The 15,041-nt window shown below is 38.0% G+C and overlaps 1 protein-coding gene across 12 annotated transcripts in view; it reads right to left on the reverse strand.

Moving 5' to 3' along the window:
- Positions 1-15,041, reverse strand: part of LOC120527748 (prominin-1-A-like) — a 283,241-nt gene that overhangs the window by 55,484 nt on the left and 212,716 nt on the right. For all 12 annotated transcript variants that reach the window (XM_039751518.1, XM_039751516.1, XM_039751517.1 and 9 more), the window contains 2 exons: positions 13,907-13,970; positions 13,212-13,301 (listed from right to left, as the gene is read on the reverse strand). In XM_039751518.1, coding sequence (XP_039607452.1) covers positions 13,212-13,301; positions 13,907-13,970 — 154 coding nt within the window. The remainder of the gene's footprint in view (positions 1-13,211; positions 13,302-13,906; positions 13,971-15,041) is intronic.

A 15,041-nucleotide genomic window follows, 5' to 3' on the forward strand; every position in this document is an offset into this window, starting at 1 on the left:
AGTTGGATCAAATTCTGAGTTTAATAGGATATTTATAATTGAACTATACAATGAAACTAAAATATGCTACCATGGAAGCAAATACCATTAGTAAACTAGAGATTTGAGAATAAAAAGAGTTTGGCACAAGGACAAAGGCTGGTACATGCAAAAAAACACTTCTAAGTCAATTAATTCAGCAATTATATTTTAACAAATATAAGGACATTGTGATTAACTGTTAACCTCTGAAAATCAAAGGCTTAGCGCACATACGGAGGAATACTTTTCTTTACTGTTACAGTAGTTGTCTCATGTCTATTCAATTTGCAATTATGTTTCACTTTCTTTGTGGGCCCCATGTAAATTCTGTTATAAGTGTTCTGTTGTGCTACAGTAGCTCACTGAATGAAACTTCACTTGCTACACAGACTCTTGTCCTTGACAGCTTTGCAAACAGGAAGTATCAACTCTCACATGCTCAAAATAACATGTGCCTCAAAAGCAGGATGAAAAGAACCTCCATAACACAAATGGAAAATACGGTACACTTCTGGACCAAAGCACTGTCATTGTCCCAAAGTTTAACAAACAAATATTCTTCCACTCATGTAGCAGTGTTTATAGAACTGTTCACTCAACATTGCTTTTTGGACTGCCAGCTCCTTTAAATTCCAAGCCTTCTTGGTGAGCAACCAACTGAACAAAATGGCTAATTACCAACAGTGGGAAATAGCTACAATTCTTTAATTGTCTACTGTTGCAAATATATTCTCAGAAGTGAACTGCAACTTTGTCTGGTCCTCACATGTCTGTTGTTTAGATTCTTAGCTCAATATAACCATTATCATAATTCTCATAACGTGGCTAGTATACTGTATGAACCCCAAACCACTGTCATATAGCTTACCTTAACTCATGTCTTAAAAAGTATCCTCTGCAAGTAAAAACGAAATGTAAATCCACTGTTGTGCAAACAAGCAATTAGTGTCTACCCTTATTCTAGTAATTTATGACTTTAATCTTTCCTGTTTAACATTTAAAACATGTAGCAAAGGCCACGACCAAAGAATGGCTGCAGCCTAAACCTATTATGCGCCTGTGGCCAAAAGCATACATGACACACTTGGATGAACTTGTCTCCATTTACAAACTAAAAGGAGGATCAGTAACACTGGAGCAACAGTTGTCCCCCAGGTAAACTCCGCAGAAGAATCATAAGTGGTGTGGATATAGAGGGCGATCAAGTGAAACCAGAGAAGTATTGAGCAAATTCTGGTTCTCTGCAATTCTGTTTTCATTGCCATAAACACTGTTTAAATCTGACATTAAAAAAAATGGTTTTGGTGTTGTATTATTTAACAACAATCAGTAATTAACCACAGTTACTCTATTTTCACCCATCCATCCATCCATTTACCTAACCTGCTTCTCCCGGGGTAACAGGGCCACTCTGTATTCATTGCCCTTATGAATGAAATGTGGATTTAATAATTTGTATACAAAACACACTAGCTTGTAAGTCAATTCTCTACTTAGACACTGATTCCTTGTAAGAATTATGCAAGTCAAAAACTTTTTAGTTAAATTTTTTGTCTTCTTAATAAGGGTTTAACAAATGGCAGTGTTACACAGCAAGATAAGTGTACATAGACACTGGACAGTATGATACACATCATACACACAACATACATCTTTAATGTAAGTATACATGAATATACAGTATGCAAAAAACATTATATATATATATATATATATATATATATATATATATATATATATATATATATATATCTCGACCAAGTCGCCCAATAATGGGAAGCACGACCATGGGGTACGTACATCGGAGCTCTGTCCTCCAACTCCTCCCGCGCCCACCCTCGCTCTCGAGGCATGCGCACTGCCTGGTCATGTGCCCGCCCCCAACACCTCACCGAACACATGTTTACACGCTGCATACAGTGATTCCCATCCGCGACAAACATGCTTCTTCTTAGATGGTCCTGCAGGAACAGGAAAAACCTTTGTCTACAAAACCCTGATTGATACCAGCTAGGGAAGACATTCCTACAACCGTAGCATCTACAGGAATAGCTGCAACATTGTTACCGGGTGGACGTACTGCACATTCCATTTTTAAAATACTGTTGAAGCTGACAACTACTTCCACATGCAACATCAAACCTACCTCGCCACGCACTCACCATCTTCTGCAATCCAAATTGATAATATGGGACGAGGCGCCAATGACACATGCATACGCATTCCAGGCAGTTGACAGGTTATGTGACCTCACGGGTGACACACAGCCATTTGGAGGGAAAACAATACTATTGGGTGGAGATTTCCGAAAAATACTCCCCGTCGTCATGCGTGGCTCCCGAGCACTTACTGTCACCAGTTGCATTAACAAGCAACCTTTGTGGCGTCACATGCATATACTTACACTGACGACAAATATGAGCGCTCTTCCTCACGAACAACATTTCGCAAAATGGCTCCTCGATGTTGGAGACGGGAAAAACTTAACAGCTGTAACATTACTTTCACATTATTTTCCTTTTAATTCTGATCCCGTTCAACAACTATGGCGACATCGACTTCTCAACTGTCACTCCAGAACAACTCAGTACGCGAACTATATTAAGCGTCACCAACGAAGACTCGCTACACCATAATGAAGTAACTTTCACCAGCGTTGACTCCATCGTCACAGACGATCCCGCAGATCAACTTTCATTCCCCGAAGAATTTCTTAACAGTCTTACTCCCATTGGCATGCCTACACAAACTCAAAATTAAAATTGGTTCAGTCGTCATGCTTCTCAGAAACCTCATGCCAGCAAGAGGTCTCTGTAATGGCACTAGATTGACTGTTACCAGCATTCACCACAATGTACTGGAGTGTAAAACTATCGCAGATCCTACCTCACAAACTGTCCTTATTCCCTAGATTTCCCTGACCCCATCAGATTCAAATTTGCCTTTTACTTTTACACGCAGACAATTTCCTGTTACATTGGCCTTTGCTATGACAATTAATATGGCACAGGGACAAACTTTCAAAAAGATATGCCTGTATCTGCCAAAACCAGTTTTCAGTCACTGACAATTACATTTTGCTCTCTCCAGAGTTCCATCTTTTCATTCACTCACAGCCGTATCCTCAAACCCACCCCATTTGGACAACTGTGTCTTTCAGGAAGTGTTCACCCATCAATGAATAAATTTGCGGCGTATGCTACGGCGCGGGTCGGCTAGTTATGTTATAAAATGAAAAGGTACATCATTTAGTTACGATTTATTTTGGATAGATTTGATGATTATAGCTACAATGATTTCCAATATATTTGCTATAGAAGTCCCTCTGAAAAAGATAATTTGTTTGTAAAACAACCCTTTCAGTTGCGCTTTTGAATTATCAACAGAGACAGCTTTAAAACACTCCCTAATAAGATATACACAATATTCTATAGATGTAATATTTTTGGATTCAAGTCTGAAAGGAAAATTAACATTATATGTAGAAGTCAGATTGATCACATATGAGTAAAAAAAAAAAAAATCAAAGCATACCACTGTATTTTACCAAGAACTGATTCCAATTGCTGCGATTATTCTAGTTAAACAATAAATCACACAAGGAAAGCCAAATAAGTTTCAATTACTTGAATTCCTGTGCATATTTTACAATGTCAATGTTCATTCCAAAGGTTTAATCAGAGCTAAAAATGACTGAACACCTAACTATAATTTGGACTTGTATATTTCCAAAATAGTAATTTGGAAAAAGTGGTGGGTTTTGTTCGTTCTTAATGATACACATTGGGGAAAAATAACATAAATGCTAAAGGTGGTCAAAAAATAGTAAAGACCAATTTTTCATATGATCTGGGGATAAAACAATACACAACAAGAGACACAAAATAGATACACACTTCACACCACTTGTTACTTGTAATTACCATTACCTTTAATAGCCCTTTCCACTTTGACTTCAAGCCAAAAGGGAAAGAAAAGGATGAAGCAAAGAAGATCACGATGGTAAAAGTTAGAAAATAATTCATGAGGGCATCATTGGTCACTGACAGGGTTATAATGCTGTTGTTGTTTTCTTAGGTAATCTTAAAGAGATTGTGGAAAGCTCCTTAATACTAATTCATATTTTTCTACAGACAAAGTACATACCAAATCAACCAAGCTCCTGATGCCTATTTTACTCCAAAGTTACTTGAGCACAAAAAAATGACCCTTTTCAATATTTCACACAAGCAAACTGGGCAAAAGGAAATATTTTAACAATGCTCATTGTAACCAAAGGTCTGGGACAATAAATGGAAGAAGAAGGATGCACACTGATAACTATTCATTTATTAAAAAGCTTATTTGTGTATTAAAAAGCCAAGCTATCCAGTTATAAACCTGCTTCCTCATATCAGGAGTTTCAAGAAAATGGATCCTATCCCTGAAACAAAAGTCCTGGGAATGGACATACACAGGTCTCCACTGAGGGGTAATTTAGGAACTCAAAAAGAACTGAAGTTGTGACTGTTATGGTAATGGGAGAACATGTGAACTTTATCTCCCTGGCCTGGGGGTAAATTTAATGAAGATATGTGTATATACTTTTAAAGGATTTGTTACTAATGAAATGAAAAGTGTTTTCTTACTTAAAAATCATACTAAAAATAAGTAACTGAAATGTTTCAATATATACTGTAAGTAATTTAATTTGAACGGGACAATAACCAAATATAAGGCCTTCAAAAAACACAAGTAATTAGGTTGAATTCAGTTTGCTTTTGGTATAAAAAACCTGAATACATTTAAAATGAAAAATTTTCTTTGTGCTCAATTAACTGCCTTTTTTGAATAAACACCAAGAGGTCAGATGGGCACTTATTAAACATACATAAATTAACAAACATAAATACTCTATTTTCATAACTGTATTTACCAAACCTTTAGAAACAAAACCTGACAAAATACTAACAGGAATTCAAGAGACTAGCAGGAACACTAGAGGAATCCTTTCATGGATTCAGAAGCAAAGCAGAACATACAGTAATATATTTTAAGGGTGGAAAAAAACATGGTCAGTGATTGCCAGGAATTACTTCAGTTTTCATTAGATTCTACACTCAGTAGTTGAACAATGTCCAGACAGGTGGTTGAGGACACATAGCTATATTACAGCATTAATATGCAGCGTGCTGATATATTCAGTATTAACAGCTAAGACAGTTTGTTTAAAATTATTTACAATATTAATTTCAGAAATTATATGAACCATAAAGTTGCAATTAGCAAACTGGTAAGGAGTAGAAGGAAAGCACATGTCAAAAAGCAATGTAATCTTTCTAAGAGGCAAGTTTCATATTCTCCATGTACACAAGCAGACTTGCACTTTTTTTTTAAATTTGTTGTGCACAATGTGATTGTTGTGACCCCCAAACAAATCATGAAAATGTGCAAAAGATTGTTATGCATCCTAAACATTTAAGTCACCTTAGATAAAACCATCAGCAAAATATTTAATAGTACAAATACCAATTTTTGTTGATGAGAACTCTAGTCTGCTGCTGTGCATTCAGTGGATACAACACGTAATTGGTATTTCCTAGCTCTTTAATGTCATTTAAACTAAGACAGTGAGAGCCTTGCTGTGTTTCTCAAATGGAACAATCAAATATGCTAAATATAATATTGTAATGATCAGCATGCAGCTCATCATTATTATCATTATTTATTTAGCACATGCCTTTATCCAAGATGACTTACAGAAAATTATCATACATAAAAAAACACTTTAGCAATAAATAAAAAAGCAAAAAGTGCACCATAATCAACAGATTCCAACACAAGTGATGATGATACAGTCCCGATAAAAAGTTTAAGACCATTTGAAAAATGGCAAAAAATCATATTTTGCATGGTTGGATCTTAACAAGGTTCCAAGTAGAGCTTCAACATGCCACAAGAAGAAATGGGAGTGGGACAAAGCATTTTTTGAGCATTCAATTAATTGAAAATAACGATTAAATTGAAACAGGTTGTTTTACAGCTAATCAAGATTTTAGGACCACGTGCCTTTAAAAGGCCAAATCTGTGCAAAGATGTGGATTCATTGTGATGGCAAAGGCAAAAAAACTCTCCTTTTTTGAATGTGGTCGGGTACTTGAACTGCATAAGAAGGGTTTCTCACAGCACGCCATCGCTGCTGAGGTGGGATGCAGTAAGACAGTCATTTAGAATTTCTTAAATGATCCTGAGGGTTATGGAACAAAAAAGTCAAGTGGAAGACCTAAAAAAATTTCACCAGCACTGAGCCAGAGGATCCAATTGGCTGTCCATCAAGACACTGGACGATCCTCGACCCAAATTAAGGCCGTTACTGGTGCTGACTGCAGCCCCATAACCATCAGACGGCATCTGAGACTGAAGGGCTTCAAAAACAAAAAACGTCTTCAAAGACCTCGTCTCCTTGAATGCCACAGAACTGCTCATTTGGACTTTGCAAGAGAGCACCAAACATGGGACATTCAAAGGTGGAAGAAAGTTTTATTCTCTGATGAGAAAAAATTTAACCTTGATGGTCCTGATGGTTTACAACGTTACTGGCATGGCAAGCAGATCCCACCTGAGATATTTTCTACGCACCACAGTGGAGGGGGCGCCATAATGGTCTGGTGTGCTTTTTCCTTCAGTGGAACAATGGAGCTTCAGGAAGGTGCATGTATGTGCTGCTGTTTGTTGTTGGATATAAATGGTTTGTGGCTACATGATGGAGTTTCAGTTTGCCTATGAAACACACACACAGAGGGACTGAGCAAAACCCATTATTCTAATGAATCATGGTCTTCATTAACTTGCACTCATGGAAAAAACCCTTATGAGTCAAAGGAATCACCAGTTCAGATACCAGGAGGCTGCTTGTGATCATGTAAAAGTGCAGTATGTGACGTTAGCTCCTTAAGATGTTTAGAGTTATACTTAACTGTCACAGACAGTCTGAATATTGTTTTAAATTAGGCCGATGTGGTAGACACTTGTAAAGTTGTTCAAATGTATTATTCTAGTAACTAGTAAGTTTACCTAGGCTTAATTCAGTATTCTCCCTAGTAACTACATGTTAATCCAATTAAGCACCTTTAGGATAAGATTAAGATCTTTAGTCTATGTGACACATAGGTGTTGACATGGACCAGCATTGCTATGCTTTACTATGCCATTTTGAGTTTGTTGCCAATGAATTCAGAATGGTCTGAGGTTGTCACATATAATGATGGGGAGCTAACTTGCGAAAAAGTAGGAATAGCAAAGTGTACTAGTTGCATGCAATAAAGCAAACATGTTGAATCATCATGTCCTAGGTATGACATTAAACTGCATCCACTCTGCAAAAGGTCCTCCAACTTGCAGGGAAAACTTGGGGGGTTGGTGGCAGGACTGGCACAAAAGTCAATGTTAAAAACTTCACACATCTCTGAAAAGACAGACAGGATTTTTACTGCTTTCCGCAGGAGTAGCTCTGTTGCACCCGCCCTGGTGCAGGAAGGCAGCTCGCATTATGAATGGGATGGGGAAAAGCCTTTAGGAGCCTCATCCTTGGAGGAGTCAAAACTGCAGGAGAGCCAATAGGGTCAGGCCTGTTCGGGATTGGAACTGGTATGGAGTGGAGGCATCACCCACTGCACAGAAGCAATCAGGTCCCAATTTGAGACGGCCCATCTGGGTAGCCACATCTTGTCTGTCCGGCATGATGACCATCTTTCATGCTGTCAGAGGAGCTTTGTAAACTCTGCATTTCAGTGACGGCATTCTTTGAGGTATGCAGACCTAGGACTGGCCAGATCTCCGTAGATGGGTACATCTGCTCTTGGCCTGGTTGCTCTAACAGCTGTCATACTGAAGGAATAGCTGTTGCTGTGGTGAATCAGCTCCTCAGCTCCTTTCGATGATGTCCGATGTCACTCCTTTCAACGAGCATAATATGAGACTCTGATTAAGGCACTCTCTAGGTGCCTGGACTGTTGTCTCAGTACATACTCCAACCGTGTTGAGTGATGAGGGAGTCATTTTATTTGCAACATTGCTCTGTGGTTGATGGGTGCCCGCAAGGTGACACTCCTCTGGTCACACGTGATTTCAATGCAACCCCTGGCACAGACAGGGCTGGGAATGAGGATTGTGTTGGTCCCCATGGGTCTGGCAACCATGTTGAAAGTCTCTCCAGGTTCCTTGACTTTGCAAAAGATCTGGGCTATGGATCACTGGATCCTGCTTCCAGCGCCCTGAGTCGCACTGTTGGACTTGGTACTCCAATATTGGTGGTGCGGTGAAGGAGATCAATCACATCCTCATGGGCAGACACTTGAGGCTCTTACAAAAATGCAGGGTTTACAGAAGTGTCCAGTTTTGAATTCTGACCACAGACTTGTTGTTGCTATTCTGAAGATCCAGCTTAGGTCTCGTAGGCTACCACCTTCTAGGAAAATGTGGCTGGACCTGGCCAGACTCCAAGATCAGGCTGTTTCTAATGAGTTTACATGCAGTTTGTGTGAGGAACTTACAGACTTCGGAGAGATTGCTGATCCTAATGCAATGTGGAAGACCTTTTGTGACAAGACCCTGAAGGTTGCTGAGGGTTGTGTTGGTGTTACCAGTGTGTCCAGAAGGAGGTGTTTGATCTTGCAGGGAACCCTGGATATCATCAACAGGAGTCGCAGCATACAGCTTGATGGCAACTTTGGTCTGTACCAGGAACTAAGAAGGACAGCTGTGAGGGCTCTGAGGGTAGATAAGGAGGTGTTTGTTAGAGGAATATGTGAGCAAGTGACACACCATCTATGGCCTAGTGACCCACGTCCTGCTTACAGAGGAACTGAAGCATTACGCACAACTGAATCTGTTCATCGGAGAGTCACAGTCAGGTGATGGAACGGTCTTTACGGACGATGTTGCAATTGCAACCCGCTGGTTTGACTACATTGAGCAGCTATTTAAAAGCTGATCTTCTGGCTAGGACGCTGGACATTTCTGGGTCCACAGTTCTTGAGGGTGACACTCCAAGTAGGTGTGAACCACCCAGTCTCACTGAAATTGCACAGGGAGTGAACTAGCTGAAGGTAAGGAAGGCTGCAGATATCTATGGTATCTGGGATGAACTTGTCTAGGCTGGTGGTAAAGGCTGTCCTCTTTGTGTTGCAAGCAACCTTTGCTTCCATTTGGGAGACAGGTGTTATCCCAATGGACTGGAAAACAGGACTCCTTGTCCCTATCTGTAAAGGGAAGGGTGATCACCTGGATTGCAGCAACTACAGGGAGATAATACTGCTCTTGGTGCTGGGTTAAGGTCCTTTCTAGGGTCATCCTCAATAGGTTTTGTGATTACTTGCTCACCTACCAGTGACCGGAGCAGTCTGGTTTTATGCCTAAGAATTTTACCATCTACCGCATCCTGGCACTTGAGGGTTGTCATGGAGCACACATGCGAATATCGGCAGAGATTCTTTGTAGATTGTTGATTTTCAGAAAGTGATCGAGCTGCGCTTTGGGGCATCCTGAGACTTTGTGGGATCCCCCCAAACTTGCTGGATATCATGGCTGGCCTGTGTACTGGTACTATGAAGGCTGTGCAGAGTGGAGACAGAACCTCTGTGTTTTTTCCAGTTGATTTTGGGGTTCATCAGGGGTGTGTTCTTGCCCCTGCTCTGTTCAATGCTTGAATGGACTGGGTGTTGTACAGGGTTGTGCTATCCAGCGGTTGTGGGACATTTGTTGGTGAAGAAAGATTCATTGATCTTGACTTTGCAGATGATGCTGTGATCCTCACTAAGTCAATGGAGGCTCTGATCTGTGACCAGGATTCCGAGCCGTTTCATTGTGTGGTGGGTGAAGAAATGTGCTGTACCAGTGCATGCACCCCAATCTGACCTGACCTGTTGAATCATTTAACCTTACTTCTTACTTCAACATATACTGTATTTTGATCAATTTATGTGTCTCTGTTACTGCTGTTTTACAATGTAAATTTCACTGTGCAAAGACCTTTTTGGAAGCAAATGCTTAAAGTTCATAAAAAAGCCGTCTGTTGTGATGTTATATTTTGCATACAAGTTGATAAATATTTTGCATGTCTTTATTTGTAACTTAGGTAAAGGAATGTAGTAATGTAGTATTAGTGAGAAGCATTCATGTTTACAACACCCAAAAAAGGACTAAGTCAGGAAAGTCAATTTTACGATAGGGTTTAGAGATTAAGTGCCTCAAACCAGATTGGCAAGTGTTTCTCTGCTAAAGTCTTTCTCTCAACCCCTGCAGGCTGCCTAACTGCCAAGCTTTACCTTAACATATGGTTTTGTGGGCAGGTGTGAAGGTGTTCTATTCCCCCATTGACTGGAAGTATGGCTGCTTGAAACTGACTTGTATAAGAAGCCTTTAAGTACCATGACGTCCTGTTGGCTCTAGGGGTTGGACAGAAAAACCTATAAATTTGTTCACTTCCTCACCCTCTTACAAACTGATAAATGACCAACTCACACCATGAACTAAAAAGGACAACACAATGAAGAGTACAGCTCGGCAGCCATATTGAGACAGGCATGCGGCCTGTTCTAAAGAAAGCTGACCACAAAATGATGCCTTAACTAGAGACATTTTAAGTAACTAACTGTGTACCGCCTGAAACTACACATCACCATTTATCAGGTTGTATGGTTGCCAATATTCAAATGTACTTTGCATATTGTTATTATTTATGAAAATTATCAATAATACATTATTTAAATTGTAACTTAACTCCTGCTTGTCTTTTACTACACCTAATTGCCTGAGGTTATACATGTAGAAGAGAAGGTGGGGAGAAGTTATATACTGTAATACCTTATAAACAGTAGCGAGTCTGTGAGATTTGAGGCATTCTGACAAAGGCTACATATTAATAATACAAAAGGTGAAAGTAGAGCAATATATTACTCTACCAAGACAAAACACTGTCATCCTTATGCTCTTGTTTAAATCACACAAAACATGTTAATGTAGCAAAAAGTGCAGAATTTGATGTTCTCATCTTAAGTAAAGCAAGTCAGTCCAGGATTTCCCTTTATTATAAACAACTGCTTTTCAGAAATGTCAGTATATAAAGAATGTCATTTTACAAACCACAATAAAGTTGAATTTCCTTGGTTATAAAGACCGAGTCTGTGATGAACACCTTAATAATATTTGCAGTCATTCCAATTACACCTCACTGTAGACTATAGAACAGAGTTATATAGTATGTTTGAGGTTGGACTAAACGTTGATAATACACAATTGCAGTGCCAATCCTTCTCTAAGCTTTATGCTGCATTTAAATTGAATGGTTCAGAAAAAAATGTCTTCTTGCATTAACTTGAGAATCATGGTGCCAAAAAGATTGTGAAAGAGCTGGCAAAGCCCAAGAAATGCTTTTCAATGTAAAACGTAATAGCAGTCAAGGCCATCACCATGGAAGCAGCAATGCACTGTAAATCAGCCACAAAGCCAAAAGACACATTTGCCAAGAATAAATTAAAATTTATTACACAGTCTCTAAAATCTGTCACCTTTCATTTCAAAATTATATTTTTAAACAGTCCTGTAACTTAACTGTGTATTTTGGGTAGAAATGGGGATTGACAATTTTTTTAAAAACATTAGTTATTTTATTACTAGCTGTGTAAGCCCGGGCTTCCTAGAAACTATTGAAATCGTCAGAAAAAAAATTGAAACATAGAGATGTCAGGTAATTGAAAGGAAATACTCTGGGCATCTCTCTCCTAGGAGGTTTCGTTTTGCCGATGTGCTCACATCACTTATGCATTAGCGGCTAAGTGACTTTGTAATTCTTCTGAGGTTTCGTTTTGCTGACGTGCTTGGCTCGCTTGTGTATTAGTAGCGGGAGGAAAAGTAAAAGGGATACTGTATTGCGATGTGTTTGCCTCGCTTCTGTATTAGCAGCTAAGTGTGTGACTCTTTCTTCAGATGTTTTGTTTTGCCGACATGCTCTCCTTGCTTGTGTATTAGCAGCTAAGCGAGTTTGTTTCCTCGGAGGTGGAGCCCTTACCCAGACTCCACCTCTCATTTCCGGGCTGGAAAGACAGACAGAGACACACTTCCACATGTAAACATTTATATATAAGATTGCCAGCACTAATACATTTTTCAGCATAATAGTCCTTAACACTACTCGATAATTTGTGCTAAGCTTTTATGAACTCTAAGGCTGATTTTACCACAGATTCCTTTTTTCTCTGTTACAATTTTAATCAAAGATACTGACCTCTGGATTACTCTTTATTTTACTGTTGACATATTATATGCGTCAATCTTTGAAGCACTCTATTCTTTCACTCGATGTAATTCAATATGTAGGGTGTAAAAATAAAATGAATTTAACTGGATTAAACTGTAAACTGACTTTTTGAAATGAGCATGGGTGTGAACATGAACAGGGCCTGCAATGTTAAAGAAGCTGACCCATGCTTGGTTCCACTTCCTGACTTTTTCTCTATTTATCCGATATAAGACCTGGTGATTGACACAATATTGTAACGCAGATCTTTGGAAAAATAACTGCATTAATAATAATTATTTAGATGAAAATGATTTTAGGTTTTTTTTAATGGGAAGCATCAACTTCCTAACATGCAGATAATTAATATTACTTGGCTGCTGCAATCTCCAGTAAAGCCATGTAATTTAGGTAGTATATAATGTTAGCGTATTCTGACATAAATATAAAACAAAGAGAAATCTAAGCAGACCATGATGATCTACAGTATCCCTTTACCACAATACTGTCTATAGCCCGAGCAACCATACTGCTAAAACAGTCTTTGAGAACTGAGAAACTCACTCACATATTATACGAGCATAGGTATTTTTAAAATTCAAAAAATTGTTTCCAAAGCAATCAGTGACCATGATAAAACATTGCAGTTCACAACCCCTTCTAACATACTAAAATAATTATTCTCATATTTAAACCAATAATTCAGTGGAATACTGTAAAACAGAAACATATTATCTGCAGAGAATTTCTATTTTATGTCCTACTAAAATTTTATTTTTGGAATAAACAAAAAATTTAAAAAAAATACTGAATTGATTAACAATTACACAAACACGAGTGCATAATAAATAAGTCATTACTGTTAACATTTTAAAAACAAGACCTAAATACATAGAAATGAATATGAATCACATACTTCCTGCCATGTTTAAAGCACCATCCAGAGCTGGGAACACATCTTTTGCTAGTTGCTCATGAATTCTGTTCCCAAGCAAAGGACCTATATCTACAAAAAAAATATGTGAAAAGAAAAGTAAATGCATATTATTGCTTGAAATATTTTAAAAATAAGATTATGCAAGGAAATTAAAGTAGTTAAATTTAGACAAAACAATAAACTATTCTCCAGATTAACTAATATTACCACACTAAACAGGAAAGAATGTATAAAGTGAACATAAATAACATACAATATGTTAATAATGCATACGTTTTGTTTTTTCAACTGTAATCAGTTACTTAGTTGTAATCAATTTACTGCTGTAAAGTCAGGGTATCCTGAAGAGCAAAGAATGTAGTAAAAAGCTGAAGACTGATCTGGCACTACAGATTTTTCCACTACTGTGACTTTTGTTAATTTATAATAAAAAACAAAGTACTGTATATAACTGCTTTTCATTTGAAATACTAGGTGCCCACAGGCTAATACAAAATAACATTTGCTTTCACTGATAACAGGCACATTTTGAGTAGCAATACAGCATTGTGCATACTTCATCTACTAGATCCAATTAAAGCATTTTAATCCACTATTTAAAAAAAGAACAAACAGTGCATACTAAATGCCATAAATGATTAACGTTATTACAGAAATTTCTTCATTATACTTACTATCCAGATCAGAAACAATTTTGCTCCTGGCTATAGTGTACTGACTGACCATGTACTCAATTTGCTGAAAGAATAAGAAGCAAATGCAATGTGTTTATTAATCCAAAGGGAAAAGATGATTGGGATGATTAAGACTTACTTAAGATATTTTCCATATCCATCTTTAATTCTACTAAAATAATATGGATGCTTACAATTTTTATTTTAACAGCACAATCTTGACCTTATTGCTTTTTAAAACAATGACATTAAAAATCTGCATTTGCTACAGAAAATGACTGAAATATGATTAATTCCTTAGTTGTTTCTAGATAGATAGATAGATAGACAGATAAATAGACCAATTTTTATTTAGCTTTTTACAGAAGCTCAATAAATAAATATAATAAAAATCAACAACCAATATGATGAAATACATACCAGAATAAAAATAAATAAATAAATAAAAACAGATAAAATACTAAAAGTAGTCACAGTCAGAGTGAGGCATTATATTGGCATACTGCTGTTGTAATAAAGGAGCCACATCAGCATTTGTTGACACACTTCTGCTGAAAGTATTAAGTGTTAGTGTGTCACAGAGAGGATGTGCAGCATTATTCATAATGGCACTTAGTGTTTTATTAACTCTTTCCTTTGCTACAACCTCCAGAGGGTCCAGAGTAGATCCCATAACTGAGCGTTGCCCTTTTAATTATGTTGTTGATTCAGTGGACATTTTATTGAAATGATGTTACCAGCCCAGCACACTGCACTGGCCATCACAGAGTTGTAGAAGATGTTAAGGATGTCTCTACCGATATTAAAAGAACACTGTCTCCTGTCACTGTCTGTTCTTCAATAGCTCATCTGTTTTACAAGACCATTCCAGCCTTTCATTGATGTGGACCCCCAGGTATGTCTAGCTTGAATAGGCGCAAGAGGTTTTTTGGTTCCGGTGAAAATCAATAAACAACTCTAGCCAACTCTGTCTGCAATTACTGCATTGTAAGATGGTGAAAGATGTACCCTTAGGCTCCCTCCTCGGTTCAGAGATGGTCATTCCTTTTTCACGTAAATGGCCCCTTTGACTCCTCGCTCAAACCAGTGTTCCTCCCTGTCCAGGATGTGCACATCTTCGCCACTGAAAGAGTGA

Source organism: Polypterus senegalus, chromosome 4, assembly GCF_016835505.1.
Source record: "Polypterus senegalus isolate Bchr_013 chromosome 4, ASM1683550v1, whole genome shotgun sequence".
Taxonomy (NCBI): Eukaryota; Metazoa; Chordata; class Cladistia; order Polypteriformes; family Polypteridae; genus Polypterus; species Polypterus senegalus.